Below are 23,904 nucleotides of genomic sequence, written 5' to 3'. Positions count from 1 at the left end.
GCTGTCACCAAGCTGCCGGTCTTTCAGCCATCCAGCTCCCTCCCTGTTTTTTTTTTTCTTTTCTTTTTTGCCGCTCTCCTAGGCGTCACAAGATTACTGAAGCAGTGCTGACATCTCTATCAGCCTGACCTAACACTCTGCCCTTTTCCTCCCTCCTTCCCTCTCCTCTCCCCCTCCTGCACTCCAGGATCCATCACACTTTAGCCTGAGCCACTTACTGCTACACATTAAAAAGAAAACAGAAAATACAGAAAGAAAAATACTTAAATAAATAAGTTTTTCCTCTCCAGCAGGCAGCACATGAAATAATCACTTTCCTGCCTCCAGCCCTCTACAGCAATTTAGATAAGACCGCTCTAAATCTCTCTTTTTCAACTCAGAGAGACATTTTCAGGAGGTACTTCCAGGGCATCCCAGTAGTTTAGTTCGCTAACGTGTTATCTACTGTACTATCCACTATGATGTGTTGAAATCTAATCAGATACCTTCAACTAATATCATGGTCATTCCCACCCATTCATCCATTTTTTTTACTGTCAGTTGTGCAGTACAATACAAAGTAAAATATCTTTTTAAAAGAACAAATCCACAGAATAATCTTTTTTTAAATGTTTTTAGCTTTGCTAGCAGTTGGCAATGTTGGTCTATTGGTCAAACTGAAATCTCTCAACAACTATTAGATGGATTGCCATGACATTCTATTAAGACATACAGTACATGGTCCCCAGAGGATGAATCCTAATGACTCTGCTGATCCTGTGATCTTGTGCCATTATCAGCTTTAGTGCTAACTAGCAAACATTAGCATGCTAATACACTCAATTCAGATGCTGAACATGGTAAACGGTATACCTGCTGAAGATCAGAACGTTGAGATTGTCATGCTACATGTTAGCATGCTGCATCAGAACATGACTGTGCCTAAGTACAGATCGCCTGATCGCCATAATGATACTGCGTGAAACTGAAAAGCTGAATCCTTTTATCAGCAACGAACATTTGCACTCAATTGTACAGCATAGTTTTGTGGGCTGACTTTTTTCTTTTTTTTTTTAGATCTGGGGTGAGTGAATAAAAAATTGCTATTGATGGTAGCTTGGCTATTTAAAAATGGTGGGTTTTTGCAGAATGTCCCATGTAGCGCTTGTGACGGTTCTGCCTGACCAATCTGTGGCCTGCGGTGTTTAAACTCCACCTCTAGTATCAGCTCGTAAGTACCAGGTACTATTGACAACTTTTGCTAATGGTAAACCAAAATAGATATTTCTGCAAATATGCATTTCTGACTGTTGCTAAAAAAAAATGCAATATGAATTAAATACCTTTGAACTATGATTATATTGATCAATCAGTACTTCAGGAAAGTAGATTTCCATTTTAGTCTTTTTGAGATTTCTCAATCCTATGTCATGTACAAGAATATTTGATTATAATATAAGTAGAAAGCTAAGGGCCCAAGCACACCTGTTTCTAAGGTCGGCAGGCATTAAATGCGATGCTGTATGAAGAGAAATTGTGATAATGACATAATGGAGTTTTACACTCATTTTGAAAATATGACTTACTTTTAGACCACCAGTGTGACAAATAAAAATCGATATAGGGACAGACGTAAAATAGTTTACAGACCAGATTTTCTGCTCAGAGTACCGATGTAAGTTTAACAAATTGTATATGTGATGAAGTTGATAACAAAATTTTACTGGCTGTTTTCGGTTTTATTGGGTATTTTGGCCATACATATTAGAAATTATGGCACATATTTGCCCTTCAGGCTTGTTATATGTCCTTTTCAGCTCAGCCCCTCAGTATGATTAACATTTTGAAAAGCACACAACACAAGGACATAGGACAACAACACAGTCTGCACTACTGTTTGCATCCCCCACAGTGGCTTCAATAGCACTATGAGTGCACTTGTGCTGGGAAAGTGCTTGTGCACATGAATAAAAACAATATGAAATGTACACAAGTGTATAGTATATGTGTATTCGCTGAGACAGCATGTACTTCATCACTATGGGAACCTTGGACCTCGTCAGAGAGATGACGGCTGTTCCAGCATCTCTAACATTGATCAGACTCATGCCAAACACAAGGTCGGCGTTTCTAACTGCTATAGATGCGATACGTACGTAGAGTATTTTCTTCTTGATGTTTTGTATTGTCCTGAACCGTGTATGTCAGCGTGTATGGCACTATTATTCGTGATCAGTATGTCTCTGCTCTAATTTAAGAAAAACAAATGCCTGTAATTGTATTGTTCGTGCTGAATGAAGTGATTCTAATCCTGGTCTTTTCAGACATATGACCAGTAACTCTCTTTTCATAAGTTATATTGAATTTCCCCCACTGAATGCTGTCTTTGCTCGCCGGCTGCATTCATCCAATCACCCCCCAGTGTTAGCTTTTGAGATTTGTGAGGGGAATGATTTTCATCTGCAAACAAACTGCTGCTCTTGATAGAATTCCTCAGTCGGTCCAGCCGGAGTGTTGTTATTAAGCAAGCTAAAATGACACAGTCTGCAGGGGGGCCTGCCAGTGGAAAGATGCTGTCCATTAGCTGTCAACAATGACTACTAGGTCTACCATCCCATGGGACTGGCAAGCAAGGCATCGTCTCATCCTGAGTCTGGCTGAGAGATCACACAGGCCCCATTGTCTCAAGCAGCCTGGGGTCTTATTGTAGCAGCAGCTCTGGGAAAGGACGAGCCTTCACGTCCGTAGTCTGTTAAAGAATGGGCTTTCTCCAGGCTAAGGCCATGAAAACTGTAAGGGATGAATCTAGGGGAACACAGAGAGGCTACGGAGTAGATGTGGAATAGGGGCACCCCTCCTTAGACGAGTTTGGAGTCCCCATCCAGACCTCCCTCTCCCTCTCCCAGCGCTGACCTTCCTTCTCCACCTCGGTTTAATAATGCCTGGGCCTTGGTCATTATTTTGGGCAGATGGAGACGGGGGCAGGCAGTGAAAGGAACTGGTGTCACTCCTGAGGAGAGGATGGTAGGGATGACAGAGAAGAAAAAGCGAATCAGAGAAAAGATCAAAAGCAGAAGCTCGCCTTTCACTCGCCTGAAAGCGCTAAAGAGGATAAGGAACGATCAGGCCTGGGGTCTCCTGTCCTCTCTGGCAATTAGACTCAGCTGATGGAGAGAAAGGCTTGAATGGCAGGGTTCAAGGCCCTCTCTAGGACTCACACAACGGGAAGGAGTTTTTTCCCCGACGCCTCCTTTATCTTCCTCTCCTTTCAGAGTGTCAGAAATGCAGCTGAAATATCTCTCCAAAAAGACAGCACAATCCCCAATGCCAAACCTTAATCACGGTGGCTGATGAGATTGAAGGGGGGGGGGCGCATTTGAGAAAAAACACACATTCTTTTCACAATTCATCTTTACACTTTATGAGGCCAGGATTCAAGGGAGGTGAAGTCAGTTTATATGTGATAATTAAATTGAACAAATTAGAGTCCATATTTTCACGAGACAAGAGGAGATATCGCATCCTAGGTGCATAGTTAAATATCAATAAACAACTATATCGCATTGTATTATATAATTTAGCTGTTTTCATGGGCTGACCAGTTATCTGGTCTTGCCCATTCATTTTGAAATGAAGAAAACATAAAAAGTAGAACACAAAATAAAATTGAAGTTGCATCAAACTAATAGAAAATTATGAATTAAATGCATAATAAATGATCATTCATGCATCAGTAAAAAGATGTTACTGGCGTTCCCTGTTGGAGGGGCGGCCATGAGGTTTTGTACAATAGGTTGGACTGTTTCATACAATTTAGCATTCATTTTTTGTTTGACTAGCGAGCTGTCTCAGCCAGGCCACAGCAACATGTCCCACAGGAACCTATTACCATCTTCTACATATGCAAGAGTTTCAATAGGCCGTCTATCATCCTCACAGAGGGACACGCAGCTTTTGCTACAACTTTAACAGCTTGTCATAAAAGGCGCACATGGGGATTCCAATTACGCAGGTCATCAGAGAGTGAAGAAACAGTATTTTGGTCACACAAATTTAATTTGTACATATATACTTTGATAAAGGTTGCTAAAAAGCCATTTGTAAACCAAAGAAAAATAAAACCAGCTGAGCTTAATGTAGCTAAGGCTGTAGCACACAATGAGGATAAACTGGACAAAGAAACTTTTGGGGGATTAGAAACCACGTTTAAAAAGTAGGCTTGTCTGTGGAGTCCTCCCTTCAGAGGTTTGTTCAGGCCTAGCAGTGTAGACCCCAACCCATAAGCCTCCTGCAGACACACCTGTAGAGGAGAGTATAAAGACCCTGGACTGAACTGAGTCAAACATCAAGCTTCAAGGAGTCTCTCCACAGCAGCTCTCCAGAGAAGCTCCACAGCTTCCAGACCGACCCTGAAGATGACTCCCTCTGCCAGCCTGCTGCTGCTGCTCCTGCTCGGCCTCTCTCAGGCACTTCCTCTCCAGGAGGACGGAGGCAAAGAAGAAAAAGCCCCAGACACCGTCGACATCACCACCAGGATTCTGAGATCCAACAACGGCAGCAATGAGATCCTGCTGGAAGGAGACCTGCTGGCTCCCAGAACCAGAAACGCCATCATGTGCTATACCCAGAACTGCTTCTGGAAGAAAACTCCAGTGGCCTGGTGACGGTCCCCTTCACCGTGAGCAGTGAGTTCACCAGCTCAGAGAAGCAGCTGATTGTCAACGCCATGCAGGGCTTCCACAGCAAAACCTGTATCCGCTTCGTCCCCCGTAAGAACGAGAACGACTACATCAGTGTGGAGAACAAAGAAGGATGTTACTCCGAACTGGGCAAAGTGGGAGGCAGTCAGGTTCTCTCCCTCAACAGGCAGGGCTGCCTCTACTACGGCATCATCCAGCACGAGGTCAACCACGCTCTGGGCTTCCAGCATGAACAGACCAGGAGCGATCGCAACAACTACGTCACGATCAATTGGGCCAACATCAACCCTAAGGAGGCCTACAACTTCGCCAAGCAGGTCACCAACAACCAGAACACTCCCTACGACTACACCTCCATCATGCACTATGGAAGAACAGCCTTCTCCATCAACGGGAAGGACTCCATCACCCCCATCCCCAACCCTAACGTCCAGATCGGACAGAGGCAGGGCTTGTCCTCCTGGGACATCATAAGGATCAATAAGCTCTACAGCTGCTAAAAACAACACATCTTATCCAAAGTTATCAGTTATGAAAACAAGTTTCTGTTAAAATATTCTTTAAGCAGACAGCAGAATCTAAGACTATGAATCTCTGATACTGTACGCTATCAAATTAAAGCATGCATTCAATATTTGTTTGTGTTGTTCATTTATCTATTTCTACTTATAAAACGTACTTATTAATCTTGTGTAAATCAGCTCACACATACATTGGCAACATTGCAAACTTGCATAGGCTCTGAAATACAAAATAAAACCTCCACAATCTAATCTCACCATTTACATTTAAAGGATATGTCGGGAAGCTTACTATTCTATATATTTCTATTTTTTAACAAATCCCATGAAAAGACCAAAACCGATAAAGAACTGATCCTACCAACAAGTATTGTCTGTGTATCCAAAGCCTTATGTAGCTCATTCTTCTCTTCTTCGTGCCGCTTTTTACTCCAAGATACGAACCACAATTATGATCGGATTGTTTCATAACAATAGTAGTTAGCTAAAACTAATGGATAAAATGGTTGAAATAATTATCTAAAGGTAATATAAATGGCTGAAGTGTCCAGCTTCTGGCACTCCAAGTGGTAGCCTAATTATACAAATGCAAACTTAACCAAATCGAAAACTGACACTTCAATTGGATGAAAGAATATTGAAACAATATCCTCTTTGATATCATTAATAGTTAAATAATATCCAGTTGTTGTATTCAAATTAACACATTTGGAACATGACAAGTGGTGTCGATAAAGGGGTAGGCCTACTTTAGTTCATCTGATAGGGCTATGGGGTACGTTTGACAAAAAAAAAAAAAAGATTAAGAACCACCCAGTCTTCTCCACAGCATTGTGTTAGCCGATGTAAGACACTGAAAAACTAATCCTTAAGGGTGGACTGGTTCATACTGGTCTATAGCCTAAACAGGACTGCTAACAGGGTGGAAAAACTTTGAGCTAAGTTAGCCATAGCTTTGTGAGTGATCTAGATTTAGCTAGCTAACGTTCTACACTTTAACAGAACTTGTATTACTATATCAAATATATATTTTTAATTTGTTTATTATTATTATTATTCATAATTTAGCCTAAAAGGGCAAAGTTTAAGAGTGTGACAAACAGATAAGCATCATTGAACATGGGGAACAATACATGAGTGAAAGTTTATGCTCACCCTATCTTGCTCCTTTGTTCCCTCCTAAAAACGATGTCACTTCCTGAAAATGATCTCAATGGAATTGTAGTCTTTTTTGGAAAGTAACAAATTACTAACAGGGTGAAAAATTGCCACTGACACAGTAAATGATGAAAATGGTAAAACAAGAAAAATAACTATAGTTATATATGTATATATGAGTGTAAGGTTTACATGTTAATTCATATATTTGAGTTAATTTACTAAAAATGTATTTACAATGTGTATACAGTTAACTATTTACATATTTGTGTTTACACAGTCAGTATTTGCATATTTACATGTTTAATTATTTACACAAGCAGTTATGAATCTACCTCTGTGGTTTCCCTCACATTTACCTTAGTCTAAGTTCTGCTAGCATCTGATTGGTTAGTTCAGCTATATGTCAGTGAGAAAAAAGGAAGTGTTGCTGTTGTTGTGGAGCTGATGTGTGGAGAACAGCAATCCGGCTGTTTCTTCTCTTTAAGAGTGGTCCAACCACCACATTACGAACCCTCACGTTACATGAGTTTAACATGGCCTGTAAAATAATCAAAGAATATTTTGAGTACTTTTATAATTTTATTGCTTATAGTTCTTGTAGAAGTAGATTACTTAGCACGTCACTGCCCATGACACACTGAGCACCTCTCTCCTCTCTCTCTCTCTCCATCTGTGTTCATTTATGTCCCATGCATGTTACTAACTTAGCTCTAACCCCAGAGTCCTTATGTTTTCTCGCCATGAGGATTTCTTTGGATTGTGGTGGCACCTGGATCGTGGTTGCAGCTGCTGCCGTGGTCCTGCTCCACGCCTTGCTACGCCCTGCACTGCTACTACTTATTATTTCTAGTCATAGTTCTATTATCTTTATTGTTACTATACTTGCCACTGTTCATCATGCCAACTGCTATAATTATTATGAATCATATTTCTACATATCTGTATATCTGTATGTGTCTCTGTGTCCCAACCGGCAGCAGCAGACGGCCGCCCACCAAGAGCCGGGTTCTGTCCGAGGTTTCTGCTTCGCCTCGCCTGGTCTAGACCTAGTCTAGACCTAGTCTATCTATAAAGTGTCCTGAGATAACTTCTTTTATGATTTGACACTATAAATAAAATTGAATTGAAAACTTTAATTGAATGCACCAAGACAAATTCAGTAATGTAAAAAAAAAAATGTTTTCTATGAACATTATTCTGTTTATGTGATAAAGACAACTTAATATAGTTTAAGCCAAAATACTTGACACATTTTAAAGGAAATATGGGGAAGAAATTCTGGGGGACAGAACGGGTGCTGCATAAAGACATTCTAATGCTGTAGATTTAAATTTTCAAACATTTTGATAAAACTACTTTAAACAATTATACAGAGGAGTAGGTGCAACACACACACACACACATCCTGAAGATCAATGGATCTTGCTTGTTGCAGAGAGCAAAAGCTATTTTTAGGGGAAAGATCGTTGAGGAAAATACATAATATTCAAGACGTGTCTGAAGCAAAACAGATACTAAAACAAAACACCAACAAAAGGACAACTTAATATCGGTGTGTTGGTCTCTCGTTAAAAAATCATTTTGCATCTCCTCTGTCAATCAGAGCTCTTGGCTGTTGGCAGCCTCAGGCTCTTTTGGATGAAGTGCTTTGATGGTGGCCTGCTCCGGGACAACACAGCCTCTGGGCAGCAGCCCAGCTAGTACACACTGCGCCTGTGATTTGCCAGTGGACCCACACTCCCTGAAGGATTGTTAACACTATGGGGAGTGGTGGGGGGCATGTGAGCTGACCACATGGTCAAAATCAAGCTCATTACTGAGAGTAATGATTGTTGAATGAGGATAAAACAAGTGTAAGAAGTTGTTTTGTCTTCAAAAAGAAATTTATGACAAAATGGTTGATCACAGAAAAGTTGAAACACTTCCTGGTGCTGTAGGACTGTAGATAACACATTTAGTTAATTAAACTAGAAGACTGATCTTTTTTAAGGAATCATTTGACAAATGTGAAATATTCTCATTAGATTTCTTGCCTATTCTAACCCAGCAGTCTGAAAATCCATACTTTATTAAAACACATTAACAGTTGCTAGCCAGAGATCAACAGCAATGATGGTAATGATTCTCAATATCAAAACAATGTCATGATAATTATACATCTCGTATGATTAGTGGTGATGTTTAGAAACAGAAAGATATGACTGAAATAATGAACAGATATGATCCTGAAGTGAAAGTAAAGTGAAGTGTAGTAATTGAGACAAAGTGAGTCACAAACGCACCAACCAACCAACCAGGCTTGCTGTCAAACAGCTACTGCTGCTCTGCAGTTTGCTCACTGGCAATGTTTTATGTTGGGAACCAGTTAAACACTATGTTGCCCATTAGACACCTCCACACACACACACACACACACACACACACACACACACACACACACACACACACACAAATGGTCCATGCTGTATGTTGTTGTTATGAATCCGTTAATAAAGACTTTTCATGGATAATCGACATTCACACCGTCTACAGAGCTGTATATGCAGCGCCTTTTCTGCACACACACACACATACATACACGCGCACGCAAACACACACACACACACACACACACACACACACACACACACACACACACACACACCGCTGAGTTCTCAGGTCCCACATAGAGTTATAACAAGTCTTTTGAGACCGATCAGCCGCTGTATTTGTGGCTCATTAGAATGCCATGTGCCACATCACATTAGTCCCCACGTGTGAACCGTGATTTTACTTGGTAATTTTGAAGCATCTCGCTGCCTATACATATTCATGCTGAGCCTATAAGTGTCAAATTGAGATGTCCTTCCAGTGTCCTTGACAGCGGGTTATTAATATTGAATACATGAGTCGACATTAGAACTACGTGAAGAGATATCCTACAGGTCATCGTCTGCCACGTTCGTCGCACCCCTCGTCCATAAGACAATCGGACAAATCGTCAAATGATTTGATATGGTATAGCATTGTGTAGAATATTATGTTAATATTATTATTAGCCTATAGGCTATAGTGCATTGAGCAGGTAAGGGATATTTAATTTATTTCTCTGGAGGTGTTATTAGATCCCAAATGCTGGGTGTCACGAGTATCTAACCAGGTCATTCATTAAATACTTTCATATGCAATACACTTGTACAAAATTTGACACAATTATGGGATGCGTTATTGTATTTCATTAGAGCGGTTTTCCTTTTATTTTACTCATTTCTCATTTAAGAGGCTGCTGACTGCTGCTGAGCCCACGCGCTCCGACTTAAAAGCCATAAATCCCAGGGTATTACTCTGAACGCCAACATCTTAACTATTCCAATTCTCCAATCCCTAAATTGGTGCGGCTGTTGTTGCTTGTGGCTGCTTTTAAAACCCTCCTCCTGCTCCTGAGCGGTGCGCAGCCCGGTACCGGAGGTTTGTGTGGCTGCTGCTGTGCTTGATAGGATGCTGGCTGCAGGCAGCTGAGAGGAGGTCGCCCAGGTCCCCTGCTCATGGCGACGCCCAAGGGCCATCAACACAGCGGGGAGCCCGGGTGCCGGTGAGGTCTCGCACACAGCCTCGCCGCGCTTCATGAAAGCCTAATGAAGAGAGGGGGCTCGGAAACCGTGCTGTTAGACGCCCACAATCCTGCAGCACGGAGAACATGAATCTGCCGTGCAGGGGAATTCAAAGAGACGCAGTACAGAGCTGAGACAGAGAGGCAGAGAATATGCTAAACTGTGATTGTATGCATTTATTGCGGTTAGAAATGAGATCCACAAAGTCTTCATCAGTGATTGTTGTGAATAAATACAGTTATGTGTGTACAGATTTGGCCCTATCCCACTTACAAGCAAAGTGTAAAATAAAACAGTACAGTCCACCCTCTATGTAGGACGAATAGAAAAATAAAACTAAATATATAGGCACTCATCTTTGCATGCAAAAAAAAGTCACCTTGAAGTGAAATCATCCATCTTTATCTATTTTCAAAAGTAAAAGTAAGAAATAAAGGAATACAATGCAGAATATGTGCTACTAACTTATGTTGTATATGGGAATATGAAAGGCTCAATAATTGTTATCCTGAAATTCATCATAATATTTAAAACCACAAAGACCTTAACAATTATGGATTTTTAAAAAGGAACCCATAATGAAATTCACTTTCATCCCATTTTTTTTTTTTTTTTTTTTTTAAAAGGTGCATAATCCATTTTGGAATAAAAGTCATCTGCCAATGCAAATGATGTAAAAATATACACACAAATGTTACATACCAAAGCATATACATTCAATACAATACAAAATATTTCGGCTGGTTTCAGGAGGACACAACCTGGGGCCAGGAAATATAAAAACAGCAGCTTGGGATCAATTATCTTGAAGAATAAACTGTACATACAATAAAAACATATACAATCTTTGAACATTGTAATCTGTAATCTCTATGGGGTCCTCCGTGTGGACTTCTTTGGTTTCTTCTTTGGAAAGGTCTTTACAGTACTGTATGTGCTGGTTGATATGAACGGTGCTGAGCTGTGTATCACCATAACCCAACCACGCAGCCCAAAACAAGCAGATCCTGTGAGTTTTTAAGTAGGAAGCCTACTGAGCTTCTTCCTCCTGCTGCCTCTCATCTCACTGTACTGAACCTGAGGGAAACAAGAACCACAGTCACTTCACAGAAAAAAGTGCTAAGCTATTTTTTTTTTTTTTTTTATCAAAGATGCATTACGTTTTTATTCATCTTGTAGTGCTTTTATTTAACGACAATTGCAAATAACATTTTCACTATAGTCATTGTGTAGACAGATTAACAGTGGTCAGCAGAGAAACTAGAGTGAGTCACCGTCACTAAACCCAGAGGCCCAGGGGCATCCAAGAAGGAGAGGGAGAAGGCAAATGGGGTCAAACAGCTCAGAGAGAAAATGACAGAGAGAGAGGGCGAGGAGGAGATATGACAGCGGGTAAAAAGAGAGAAGCCAGAGAGGAAATAAAGAAAGAAGAGAGGACACACATGGATAACATAGGTAAAAAAAATGATTTCTTGTGGATAGTTTATTTAAAAAAAAAAATAAAAAAGTGTCTGGTTTATGGACATGAGGTCAAATCCGCAACTTATTTTACTATTAAAGTGATGTCAATCATTCTACAAAATCAAATGTTTCTTTTTGGTTGCTGCGAGTGTGCAGACTGATGTTTTGTTCTTGCTGAGGTTGGGGAGTTCATACAGGAGACACCAGCAGCAGCAGCGTCTCCTGTCTCAGCCTGGGAACAGCCTGGCTCGCAAAGCAGCAGACCTCCACCAGGGATGTATCATGACCAAAACACAACAGAAATTATACAGGGCTGCATAATTATACAGACGGAGCTAATTATACAGACAAGAGTGAAGAATGCCTGGGAGTTGTTTTTAGTAAAATGCAAAGCTAGCGGGCTCTGGGATTTTGGGCTTCCTGGCCGGCTGATCCGGCGGGGCTTACCTTCTGCACATCTGAAGGCACCCTCGTCAGGAAATCAAGCAGTTCATTGTTGTCAATGCTGTATGGGTTCCGTAATTTCTTGGTGAATTTATTGATGCCTAAAACAGAAATTCACACCAACATATCATTAACAGTAGTCTCTTGTGGCTGCGCTCTTTGTTTCCACACAAACAAATACCTGCAGAGGAGACGCACGCTGTCCAAGAAATATTGCTCAGAGTATTACAGTGCAGTATGTGTCTTTTGCTTCTTTTACTTTCACTTTTTATGCTGGGAGACATGCAACATTTTACACTCCAGTCATTCGGACAATAATCTTATCCAATAAGATGGGTAGGATATAGGATATGTTTCAATTCATACATCCCATTATAAGAAGCTAATGTTAAAGGAGATAAAGGGGAAGAACTCTTAGCAGGAGCAAATGCTCCTGTGACATTGTAAATATCATGGGTAATAGAAAGATGCTGTGAAAATGAATACAAATAAGGAGAGGGAAAGGAGAATCTTTATTACGATGGCAAATTAAAAATAGTTTGTGGACAATGATTTTATGGAGTGATGAGGCACTCAGCTAAAATAAAGGCAAACAGATATATTCAAATTTGTTTATTAGGATAAACCCCTTGAGATGTATCATCTTGTTTTTGAGACATTATGAACAGTGTTTGAGACTCACCCCATATTAAAACCACGTAGCGAACAGGGATGTAGTATGTAAGGATTGTGGCAGTGACAAAGACCAGGAAAGCCAGGCTGGACAGGAACGGCACCGACCAGTTGAAAGTGCTGAAAAATGAAGATCATAAACATCAGGAAGAATGGTTTTTTGAACTTCATTTACTGATTGTACATAAACTACCATACAATCATACTCATAGGGAAATGTAACTGAGGTCCCTCTAATGCAGATCTTTTTCTTTTATACTGGATAATTACAGGCCAGGACAATGAAAATATTCAGGACATTTAAAGAAAATGTCATTCTTACAATCCATTTCATAATGTGATCATAAACTACTGAAATGCTTTTAGCTGCAATACAAATAAATATAATGTTCTGTAATTCACTATAGATCTTAAATTCTCACTTTTTAATCCTCTCCCCAAAACATGCGATGCTATCCAGCAGGTTTTGAAGGGTGATGATGGTTTCTTGGACCATGTGGATTTTCTCCATCAGCCCTCTCCTCTCCGACTCCTGCAGCAGAACAAAACAAACAAGTCTTCGTACAGTCCACAACAGAAAGCTCGGCAGGGAGCGTTAGCTTCTCCATTTACTATTTTGGTATGGAATTGGTGGGGCATTTTATTGAGGGGGAAGTAGATCATTTTCAGCAGCTAATTGTAGTAGAATTTCAAAAGAAGGAGACATTTAAAACATAAAGGACTGTGCCTTTATCAATCTAGTTAAAGGTTTGTGCTGGTTGAAAAAGATAGTTGCTATAACAACTAGTGACAGACTGTCAGATACACAGCTCATTAAATTACTCTTGAAAGTACCATCAGTACAATAACACAAATTAAATATGTGAATATAAAGGAGGTAAAACTCCAATACAAATACAAACACATTTTTGTTTTACTTTTGTTCCTTTACATCAAATGTAGTTGTATTACAAAGATGTTTCGCTGTGTGTGTGTGTGTGTGTGTGTGTGTGCTCATGTGGCTGCCCTTGTGAATGAGATACTGCACATCACAAAATACTTCCTGAAACAAAAAAATAAATAAAAACGGTTAAAGTATTATTTATTACACTGGATAATTTCAACTATTCTGAAGTAGATCAAACCTGATTATCATACGTATCGCAATTTTAATTTGGTTTGTAGTAGTGCTGTCAAACGATTAAAATATTTAATCGCGAATAATCGCATTAATGTCATAGTTAACTCGCAATTAATCACACATTTTTATCTATTCTAAATGTCCCAAGATTTCTTTTCGTCCAATTATTTTTCTCATTTTAATACTCTTATCAACATGGAAAAGTGGATCGGCTTGCTTTGTGCTTTTGTCGCCTGGCTTTGATGAGGGGGGGGAGAATTGGCATCAGCTGTGTGCTTGACCATCAGCTGTGTGCTTGGCCATCAAGTGGTATTTCAGACTGGACGTGCTGCGATGATAGCTCAGTTCACAACGACAAAACACACAGATCACTTTGGTCTTGTCAATGGAACCATTTGGCAACTTTTTAAAAGTAAACTTTCCATTCAGAATCTTATTGGCATCCATTTCTGCATCTCGCGCTCGCCATCCACTCAAAACGTAACGTTAGCCTACTACTCTTTGGCCGGCTCGCAAGCCCAAACAAGTGTGTGCGGCGTGCATGTTGTTGTGTTTCTGGTCTAGCTAGATCCGGTGTGGTGGTGTAGTTTTTCTAACGTTACTAGTTATTGCAACAGCATGTGAAAAAACCTACAAAGTTTGCTAGGCCAAAAAGAACGTTAATCTTGCAATAAAACAATTGACACCATTAAAATGGGTTTGTGTTAACGCCGTTAATAACGCGTTTAACTGACAGCACTAGTTTGTAGCCTAAAAAGCAAAAACATAAATACATCAATGTAACGCTGTAATTTAACAGCTCAACTACACAATAAGCTTTGACAGCTTTATCGGGTCTAATAATCTGAGACTGTCACAAGCCCACAGATTTCCTCCCTACCAGACTTAATAATAATGTCTTTCCCAGTGTCTCTGAGAAAGACACAGACTCATTCAACGCCGCTCTAGATTAGTGTCTGAAACTTTAACAGCAAATTTAAAAACGGCTTTTTGAAGTGAATACTCTTCAGAGTTATGAAAGAGACAAGGCACCGTTCTCAGGCTAGTCCAGATCCCAGGAGGGAAGGATGGCTTTAAAGTAAACAGAGGAGACCAGACCCTCTGAAGATCTCTGCAGAGAGGGCCAGACTTCAGACAGAGACACGGCCACATGTATACATCAAACACAGCGAGACTGAAGGAGGGTTACAGGACTGAAGAGAGGAGCTGGGGTCGGTGGGTCGATGCGCGTGTATGTGTGTGTGTGTGTGTGTGTGTGTGTGTGTGTGTGTGTGTGGGGGGGGGGGGGGCGGGGGGGTATTGGGGGGGTAGTGATCTCTGTGATATATGTTTGCTTCTGCTCAGAAACATTGTGAGGGATTGCTGGCTCAAAGCCATCCAGACGCTGGGGACAAGCCTGGGAAAAGAGCTGTGGAGGGGATCTAACCTGGGATATTCCACATGCACAGTGACTACCAGTCTCACAAACCACATGTTGTAGGACAAGTTACTTTCACCTCAGTCAAATATCCATCAAACCTCCTCGCTGCCCTGAACCACTTCAGTCGTTTCAGGGTCATGTTCCCACTGAAACCAGTATGAGAACCACTTTACACCAGGCCGACGCCGGCCATTCAAAAGGTCTACAATAAACTGCTGTCATTCTGAAGGAATATTTCATTGCCTAAAAGCATTAACACTTTCAATGCCAACTTCTAAAATGAGCTTTGAAAAAGCATGTCTAAGTGCTGTCATTAGTTCCATATTGATGGTATTATATGGCGTGTTAAGCTCAGGGACTTTCCCAAATGCGGCAGAACCTTTTCCCCCACCCCTCTATTAGCATATGAATGTGTTGTGACATGTGGAAACAGGTCTGTGAGGTCTTCATTAAGCCCAAATGTCTTTTGGTAAGTTTACCACAAAAAAAAAAAATCCAACTCGTGGTTGGCAGGAATCCAAATGCATCGAAGATTTCGTACTGAATGAAGAGCTTAACAGCATAACATCATAGATCATAGGCAGATACCTTTGTCAACATGTCAAAATAAACATATTTACTATTCATCGCATATAAAAGATACAAATGCTTAGTTAACAAAGAACTGCAAACAAAAGAAACACAGGTACATACCTTTTCATCATCCTCGTCCTCATCCCCCAAATCCATATTGTCCTGAAAAAAGAAAAAGAAAAGAAGAACTGCGTTATAGAGTTGAGATGTTCTACATTATAAAACTTTGTCTCATTTTGACACTGGGACTCTGTATTAACTCCAGTGTGCTCATGGGCTCTTCATCTGAGAAAGTGCAGGGATCAGCGGTGACCCTGAGGTCGGCACTGCAGGGCAGCTGACTGACAGGCCATGTTGGCTTTGTTCACAACAAACCAAGGCAACTGAGGGCTGGCAGCTCACACTTTTATACCAGAACATGCTAAAGCGCCAGTAATCAATATTTTTGTGTGTGGAACAGTGGATCAAATGATTACTTGCCACAGAGAGTTATCACCCGAGTCTACAGTTCCCCTCAGCTCTACTCAGCAGCTTAGCATCTTCTAGCTCTAGCTCACTCATTGCATTGTTTTTGTTGCACTATGTAAGTAACAACTAAATGAAAGGCTCTGAAAACCCTTTTTGAACGCACACATTTCAGAAGATCAAACCGTTTTCTTTATTCTATATGAGAGATTCTTTTATAGTTTTAGTTTGGTCTGGTTTAAAGTGGGTGGCACTCACATTTTTCTGAGCACCAATCAAGACCTATTGTACATTCAGGTTCGGGGGACTGCAATGGGTGCATACTTTGCCCCTAACTATGCTAATTGTTTTTTAGGTTTATGGGAGAGGGATTTTGTCTATTTAAACAGCTACAGTGACAAGATAAAATGGTGGGGGAGGTACATTGATGATATTTTTGATATGGGGTGGTTCTTATGAAGAACTTACTGTTTTATGATCACTTGAACAACAATGACAGGAATATAAAACTGTGCATGGAACATTTCAAAACGACTATTAACTTTTTAGATCTAACCATTTCTAATGGTAAAGATGGGAAGCTCCATACTACTGTGTATCGTAAAACAACAGATAGAAACACTATGTTAAAAGCAGACAGCTTCCATCCAAATTGGCTCAAAAATAATATACCTTTTGGCCAGTTCCAACGTCTTAGACATATTTGTGATACTGACAATGAATATGAAGTGCAAGCTAAAGTCATGTCTAACCGATTTTCACAAAGGGGCTATCACACAGAAATTGTACATAATGCCTACAGGAAAGCCCAGTCCATTCCTAGATTAGAGCTACTCCAGAAAAAGAAAAAAGGATCCTCCAAACAAAACCAGGCTTATTTTGTTACAAAATATAGCTCTTTGGCCAATCCCATAAAAAGGATAATACATTCAAATTGGAATCTTATCAAGAGTGACCCTGTGGTTAGAGAGGTGTTTTCTGCACCTCCAAAAATTAGCTTTAAGAGGGCTCCCACACTACGCCACAGGTTAGTACCAAGTCATCTTCCTGCTAAAAAACAGATTACTTGGCTTCACAGACAGATAAAAGGAACTTACAAATGTGGATCTTACAATCATTGTTCCAACATTAAAGAATGCAAACAATTCTGTGATTTCAAGACAAACAAGATGTATAACATAAAAGCATTCGTTAATTGTAACACTACTTTTGTGGTAAACAGGTTGTCATGTAAATGTGGATGCTTCTACGTAGGCCGGACTAAGAGACGTCTTAAAAACAGAGTATCCGAGCACAAAAATGCCATTAGAAAAGCCAATTTGGATTATCCTATGGCAAAACACTTCCAAAATGTGTACAACAGTAATCCAGAAGGCCTAATGGTTGAGGGTTTGGAAACGATCAAAAAGAACATTCGGGGTGGTGGCCGATTAAAATTACTTTTACAGAAACATTTTATATATACGATTTACAGGCCACAGTGTATCCTGGGTTGAATGAAGAAATAGATTTCAGTCATTTCTTGTGATCATTTTCTCTGTATATATTTGTTTGGGCTTAACTTTTTTTTTTGTTGCTACCTAGTGACTCTCTCTGTATGTGGATATTTACTATGTATAGCCTCTTAGTGAATTGTTTTTTGTTTTTTTGTTCTTTTGTATGTGAACATTTACAGCCAGTCACCTAGTCCTGATGAAGCAGATTACCAGAGTGTTAAGCTCTTTATAAATAATATCTAACGAATTTAAAACTCTGATTGTGGCATATTTAGTTATTAATATTTACTCACACCTTAGCGTCTGTTTTTATTCTCACATTATCTGTCATGCGTGAAAAATGATTTCCTTGTCACATGATGTATCTGTTTGTTTTTGTAAATGTTTGATATGCAATAGTCCGTAGTAATGCTGCCTATACAGTATATTCATTAACATTGTTGTAGAGCTGAAACAACGAGTTCATTAATCGTTTTGTTCATTGACAAAAATGTTGATAATGGTTAATAGTTAAAGTTATTTACCATGATTTTAAATAATTGTAAATTTAATATCTTTACGTTTTGTTGATCCAACAAAAAAGGGTTGATATATTGGGCTCTGAGAACTAGTGACCGTCTATTTTCCACAGTCACATTTAAAGTCTATATAATGCATTCATTAATGGAAGAAATAACCAGCAGATGAACTGATAATGAAAAGAATGGTTCGTTGCAGCCCTACATGGTTGTAAAGCAGCACATATTTCACAATACAATAAAGCCCATTGTTGTTTGAACAGAGCACTGTGTATGTAATTTGCTATAACATAAAGTCTGTGTTGAGCCGTATACAGTAAATACAGCTGCTACTCCACACTGAGCACAGACGAGATGCATCACCGGAGAGTGGTCACAGTGGGGGAAAACACTGTGAATTGTGACCTTTTCAGAGTATTGTGCTAAAAAACTTCCATCTAATTTGACCAGTCACAATGAGGAGAGGGCAACAGATCAATTACAGTGAAGAAGAGGAGGGATTCAGGACAATATCTAGAAGCGGACTGGAAAAAAAGAAAAAGAAAGCAGTGGTAGTAAGGGACAAGCACTGCAAATTAGCTTCGGCTATAATGATATGTTGCATTAGTCTATTCAGTGAGTTCTCTATGCTTATGTATTATGTGTTCTTTTATTGTTATGTAGCTAGGTGCAGCTAGTTGCTATGGAAACAAACCAGCTTTTAATTATGAGCACAAAATGTGGTTGAGGTAGCTGTTTTTCTACAAAATTAAAAAATGAGGAGCATGAACAGGAAGCAGAATAAAGATGGACGAGGCTGATGCAGCTGCTCTGGACTCACCAAGTCCTGACTGACCCGACCCGACTGGATCTGGAGGTAGTTCCACGAGATGAGCAGGACCAGGAAGAGGGGCAGCATGTAAAACTCCCAGTTCCACACGGTCACCAAAAACACCTGCAGGCAGAGGGGCACACATGAAACCAAACTGCTCTCCATTCAGTCACATCCAAAAGACATTTTCAATAGTTACAGAATCCCCACTAGCTAAAGGTTGATCCAATCTGCTATTGATTTCATTAGCAGTGGTCAAGCTGATGAAGGCTACCCTGGCACTATCAAAGCCTTGCTTCCCACATGTATGTACAATTATTCTGCATATGCTGTGTAGGGCAACCTCTCTGCTCAGCTGGACATACTCTCCCTCCACCCCCTGTACAGTATATGCATTGACAATAACCACGCAAGTTTAATTGATCTGCCTCGCTCATCTTTGTGCATATTAAAGCCGACCACGCGATTCACTGCAGCCACAGGGAGCCCGTGTGTGAATATGTCATTAACATCCATAATGGCACTAATTCCACCTGTGTGTGGCTCAGGTAAAAATGGAAAAGAGGATAAAGAAAACTAGCTTGTGATGTCTCAATTGCACGGCTAAATGGAACGATGAAATAATCCTGTCAGAGAGGAAGTGCCGGCCAACATGGCAGCGAGCCACAAGGCGAGGGGAAGGGTTTACAGATGCTAATAAAAATACAAGTGAACATCTGGTAAAGACATCACTCTACTCTGAGGCACCAACTGACATAAAAGATAGCAGATAAACCCCCCCCCCCCTTCCAGCACCACCACCACCAGCACCACCATCAGATTTAATGTTAAAAAAAAAACCAAGCACGCTCTTGTCTGTTATCACAAGCCAAAACAGGGCCTGGGAGAGGAGATGAAACCAATTCCTCACTGAAAGGGTTATGTTTTATTAGAGAGGACATTGTAATGACTGGGAGAGCTGAGACAGGGGGAAAACCAAGTCACGTTTTGGTGGAAATGTATACCCAGCCCATAAAGATTGTGATAACTGCAGCCCATTTCAGCTTAAGAGGCATTACACAGTCTTCAACAGCAAAAAAAGGGCGCTGGAAATACAATCCAGATCAGAGAGAGAGAGAGAAAAAAAAATGAAAAAATAAAGGCTACCTAATGTTGGGAGAGCTACTGAACTGGAGGGTAGCATATTTTCAGAATGCAGCAGGATTTCCACACTAATACTCAGGGAAGGGTTTGTATGGCACAGCAGTAACCCAAGAGCACAGAAATCACTGACATCGTTCACAACATTCATTGTTATAAAGCGGGACGGTGTAACTTACGTTGAACAGCAGCTCCTGATTATTATGGATATTTATGAGATAATGATAAAAGTGAAGAGTCATAGTCAGTGAACCATAATATCTACCAAGAGTTCACAAACATTAGCCATCATTAGCTACCATAAGTCATACCAAGTGAGGCTGAGTGTATTGACTTGTCCCTCAATATTTCTAATGACCAGTCATCACATGCCTCTAAAAGCTATTACTGAGCACCCACCCTCCCCCTTAAACAGACTCCGTGTTCATGTCAACCAGCAACAGCCATATCTGTGGCCGTTCTATATCACACGGCATGCAAAAAAAAAAAAGACAGCAGAGACAGAATATAAACCAGCGTGTTAATGAACACATCTGGCCTGGTGTTTGTCAGTGTAACAGGCTGGAGGATGATCGGACATTCTGTCACTCATCTTTAGAAAACTGGGTCTATAGATGATTTATCACTAAACTGTATTGTAACACACACTACGTGTGCTGTGGTGCACAGTTCTTATTCCTCTGTGTGTGTGTGTGTGTGTGCCTGTGTGTGTGTGTTTTACTGACCATCCAACATGTAGCTGCTGGTTAAAGAGTTTTTTTTGTGCAAAATATGCTCACTTACAGACAGTGTCAGGTGTGAGCGCATTGAAAACAAATAGAAGCTAGTACAGACGCAGCCTCATCTCCCAGATCAGCAACATTAACCATTAGTTCTTTATTTTAATGTGCTAATGGCTGTTTAATACTTTAACATTGAAGGATTGTAAATCATGTATATTATTCTTTTCTTTTTTTCCCTCATCAACTCTCCATCCAATTTTCGACCTACCCCTCTAGGCCTCCCCTTTTGCCCATGGGTGACCCCTCTTGTTTCTGTGTTTTGGTGGGATTCGACAATTTCTGTTTTGAAATAGGCTGCATCTTTTTTTCTGATTTACAATACAGATGTTATACTTCAAAATAAAAATTGCAAGTTATAGAAAAGGTAAACATAAAGTCCCCCCTACTTTTACAAATCAAAGTAATGAGGGGCTATAGTATGTGATCGATTATAGTTCACATACGCTGCTGCTGGGATTGAGGCTTCCCACTGGGAAAAGCTGTACATTTACAGTATACTGCACTGACTGGAATGCTCTGCACAACGTTATCTGACAATCTGCAGATGTTGCAGGTAGTTTGTCACTCCATCCTGTCATGAAGGGTGAAGCTTTGATGCATTACACTCATGTGGAAGTATTAAGCAGGCATTTATTCCTTCTCACTGAGGCTTGAAATGGCAGGGAGCGTTAGTGTGAAAACATGAGTACAGATGGTACTGTCTTTCAAATGCTGAGATGCAGTGGGAGGATATGTGTGTACATTGTGCGCTTGTTCATGCTTGTATGATTTGTGTTCGAGTGTGTGTGTCAGATCTGTCAGGAGAAGCAACAACATTATCACTATTAATTAACTCTATATATGTAGGGGTTTCTGTTCCATTGTGAGTACCTGTGCATTAACTATGGTTTAAATATTTGCAATGCAAGCACTTTCTGATTAAAGTCCACTAACCCCCTGACCCCGTGCGGATGGATGTTTCTAGAGGTCCAAGTGATCCTAAATTACATATCTAAAAGCACCACTCAAAGCTAAAGAGAGCCTTCTGTTCAGATAACAGCCCTGTGATGCAGCTCCCATTTTTCACAGCAAATTGGACAAACTGTACTATTGGCTGGCGTACAGTCGCTCTTGACAAGTCTCATAAGAAAGTCTTTAGAAGCTCAAAAAACTTTAGTGCCATCTACAGGACGCAAGCCGCAAAAACAAGTAGAACTTTCCATGACCTTGATTGCCTGAATAGTTAATGTACAACTTTGTGCTGCATGCCATTTCCAATCGAGCTAGATCTGGGAGAGAATGATGTCAAAAAGATCAGCACCCACTCCACTTTGCAGTTTAAAGACAGGGACTGAGAGGCTTCTCCTGTGTTACTGTCTTTACACTTGCTTAACACTTGTATTCAACAAAGGGAGGATGGAGAAAAAGCCTTATCTCTGAAGAGTCTTTTAATTGGACTTCTGTCTGCATAATGGGGTCTAAATCAAACCGAGTACAGATTGGACAGAGGGTTAATGAGTTGTCAGGGAAGTGGAACAAAAATAGACTCCATCTCGACTCCACTGGGACTCTACTCTCTCCAGCTGAGGCTTAACTCTGCATCCACAAGACACACAACACTGAAAGCGTCCACTCCAACACAGAGGCAGGGCCAAGCCTGCGTTTCTGCCGAGTCCAACACCACATTGATTAAGGATCTTGCTGGGAGAGTTCAAGTAGGGGATAGCCAGACTGCGGTAGTCTTCCGCAGCTTGGAGGGAAAACAGAGAGAAATGCAGATAGTGTGTTGATAAGCAGTTAAAGCACTTCACCAGGAAGGCTAGCAGGCTTCTCTGAATGCTCTCCCACTGGAAACAGCTTTTGATGTACTGCAGAGTTGACATGATAGCCCTGTACAGTGTCTGAACACGGAGCACGTTCCTGGCCAGAACCTGAAAGATACAGATTACAAACATGCAAAACATAAATATTACAGCAGGTGTGTTAAAAATGCTCTTAATAATGTTTTCATTGTGTATAGGTTTAATCTTGTAAGATGTTTATTCATACTAAACAAGGAAACATTCAGTCAGCTAATAGTGAGTAGCTGGCATGCATGAGCCATTGTGGTCAAGGGGCAAAAATGTCAGTAATATGACCTGATTTTGTCAACCAAGACTTTCAACATTAAACCCAGAAGGAACCCCTGCACATTACCGTCAAAGTCTGCTGTGTGTAAGCCAATTTTGGCGTTAGTGAGCGATGTATTGTCTGACAACAATGAGTCTTTGTGGGAAGTACAGACAGTCAGGCACCCTGTCTCGCACCCTGTCTTGCACACTGTATATCAAACTAATGTAGCAGAGCAGTGGACAAAAACTCAGTCACAGTTGGGGTCAATTAAAGCTCAATCCAACTAATTCAGGCAAAACAAAGTCTTTGCTTTTGCAGTTAGTTGGTTGCAGAGAAAAGAAATGTAAAATGTTCAACTTGTCCAGTTCATCAACAATACGTTTATGTTCAGTTCAAGGAGAGCTAACTGATAATAAACTTGGCAATCATGTACAGCTTGTCTTCCACCTCTTTTTTTTTTAATAATTTAAACTATCCAAGCATCACATGAATATTTTCAAAAGTGCAGTGACCTCTGACCCTCGCCCTCTTTACGGCTGGTTGCTTGTAATGTTTAATGCCACGAAGTTTAGGGCTGCAGCCAATCATTTTCATTATCGATTAGCCTGCCCATACTTTTCTTGAATAAATAATTCTTGGTTTGGTCGATAAAATGTCAAAACAATTTTGAAAAATTACAACTTTTCACAATTTCCTCCAATCCCTGGCTTTGTCTTGCCAACAGTCTAAAACCCAAAGATATTCAGTTTACGATCATAAGAGAAAGTAAAGCAGCAAGTGTGCAGATTCATTTTTTGTCAATCAACTAATTCATTTATTGACAAATGGATTCAGCACAAAGGATATTCTACCCTTCATATGTAAGCGTATGGTGCTCTGGATGAATAAAAAGCACTTCAAATCTAAATGTACCGTGTTACAAAATACATATTTTTTGAATCAACGCAAAATTAAATCAAC

General features: G+C 40.3%; 1 protein-coding gene and 1 pseudogene across 6 annotated transcripts in view; one reads left to right on the top strand and one right to left on the bottom strand.

Moving 5' to 3' along the window:
* Positions 1 to 4,199: 4,199 nt before the first annotated feature.
* LOC116056976 lies at positions 4,200 to 5,271 on the top strand (annotated as a pseudogene).
* Positions 5,272 to 10,102: 4,831 nt separating this feature from the next.
* The window catches only part of LOC116056946 (multiple C2 and transmembrane domain-containing protein 2-like), a 48,297-nt gene continuing 34,495 nt past the window's right edge, over positions 10,103 to 23,904 (bottom strand). For all 6 annotated transcript variants that reach the window (XM_035999113.1, XM_035999114.1, XM_031309374.2 and 3 more), the window contains 7 exons: positions 22,644 to 22,763; positions 18,941 to 19,054; positions 15,762 to 15,803; positions 12,951 to 13,060; positions 12,539 to 12,648; positions 11,860 to 11,957; positions 10,103 to 11,028 (listed from right to left, as the gene is read on the bottom strand). In XM_035999113.1, the coding sequence (XP_035855006.1) occupies positions 10,969 to 11,028; positions 11,860 to 11,957; positions 12,539 to 12,648; positions 12,951 to 13,060; positions 15,762 to 15,803; positions 18,941 to 19,054; positions 22,644 to 22,763 (654 nt within the window). In that variant the 3' untranslated portion in view covers positions 10,103 to 10,968. The remainder of the gene's footprint in view (positions 11,029 to 11,859; positions 11,958 to 12,538; positions 12,649 to 12,950; positions 13,061 to 15,761; positions 15,804 to 18,940; positions 19,055 to 22,643; positions 22,764 to 23,904) is intronic.

Source organism: Sander lucioperca, chromosome 3, assembly GCF_008315115.2.
Source record: "Sander lucioperca isolate FBNREF2018 chromosome 3, SLUC_FBN_1.2, whole genome shotgun sequence".
Taxonomy (NCBI): Eukaryota; Metazoa; Chordata; class Actinopteri; order Perciformes; family Percidae; genus Sander; species Sander lucioperca.
The sequence above is the reverse complement of the archived record's forward strand: the minus strand, read 5'-3'. Positions and strand labels throughout refer to the sequence as shown.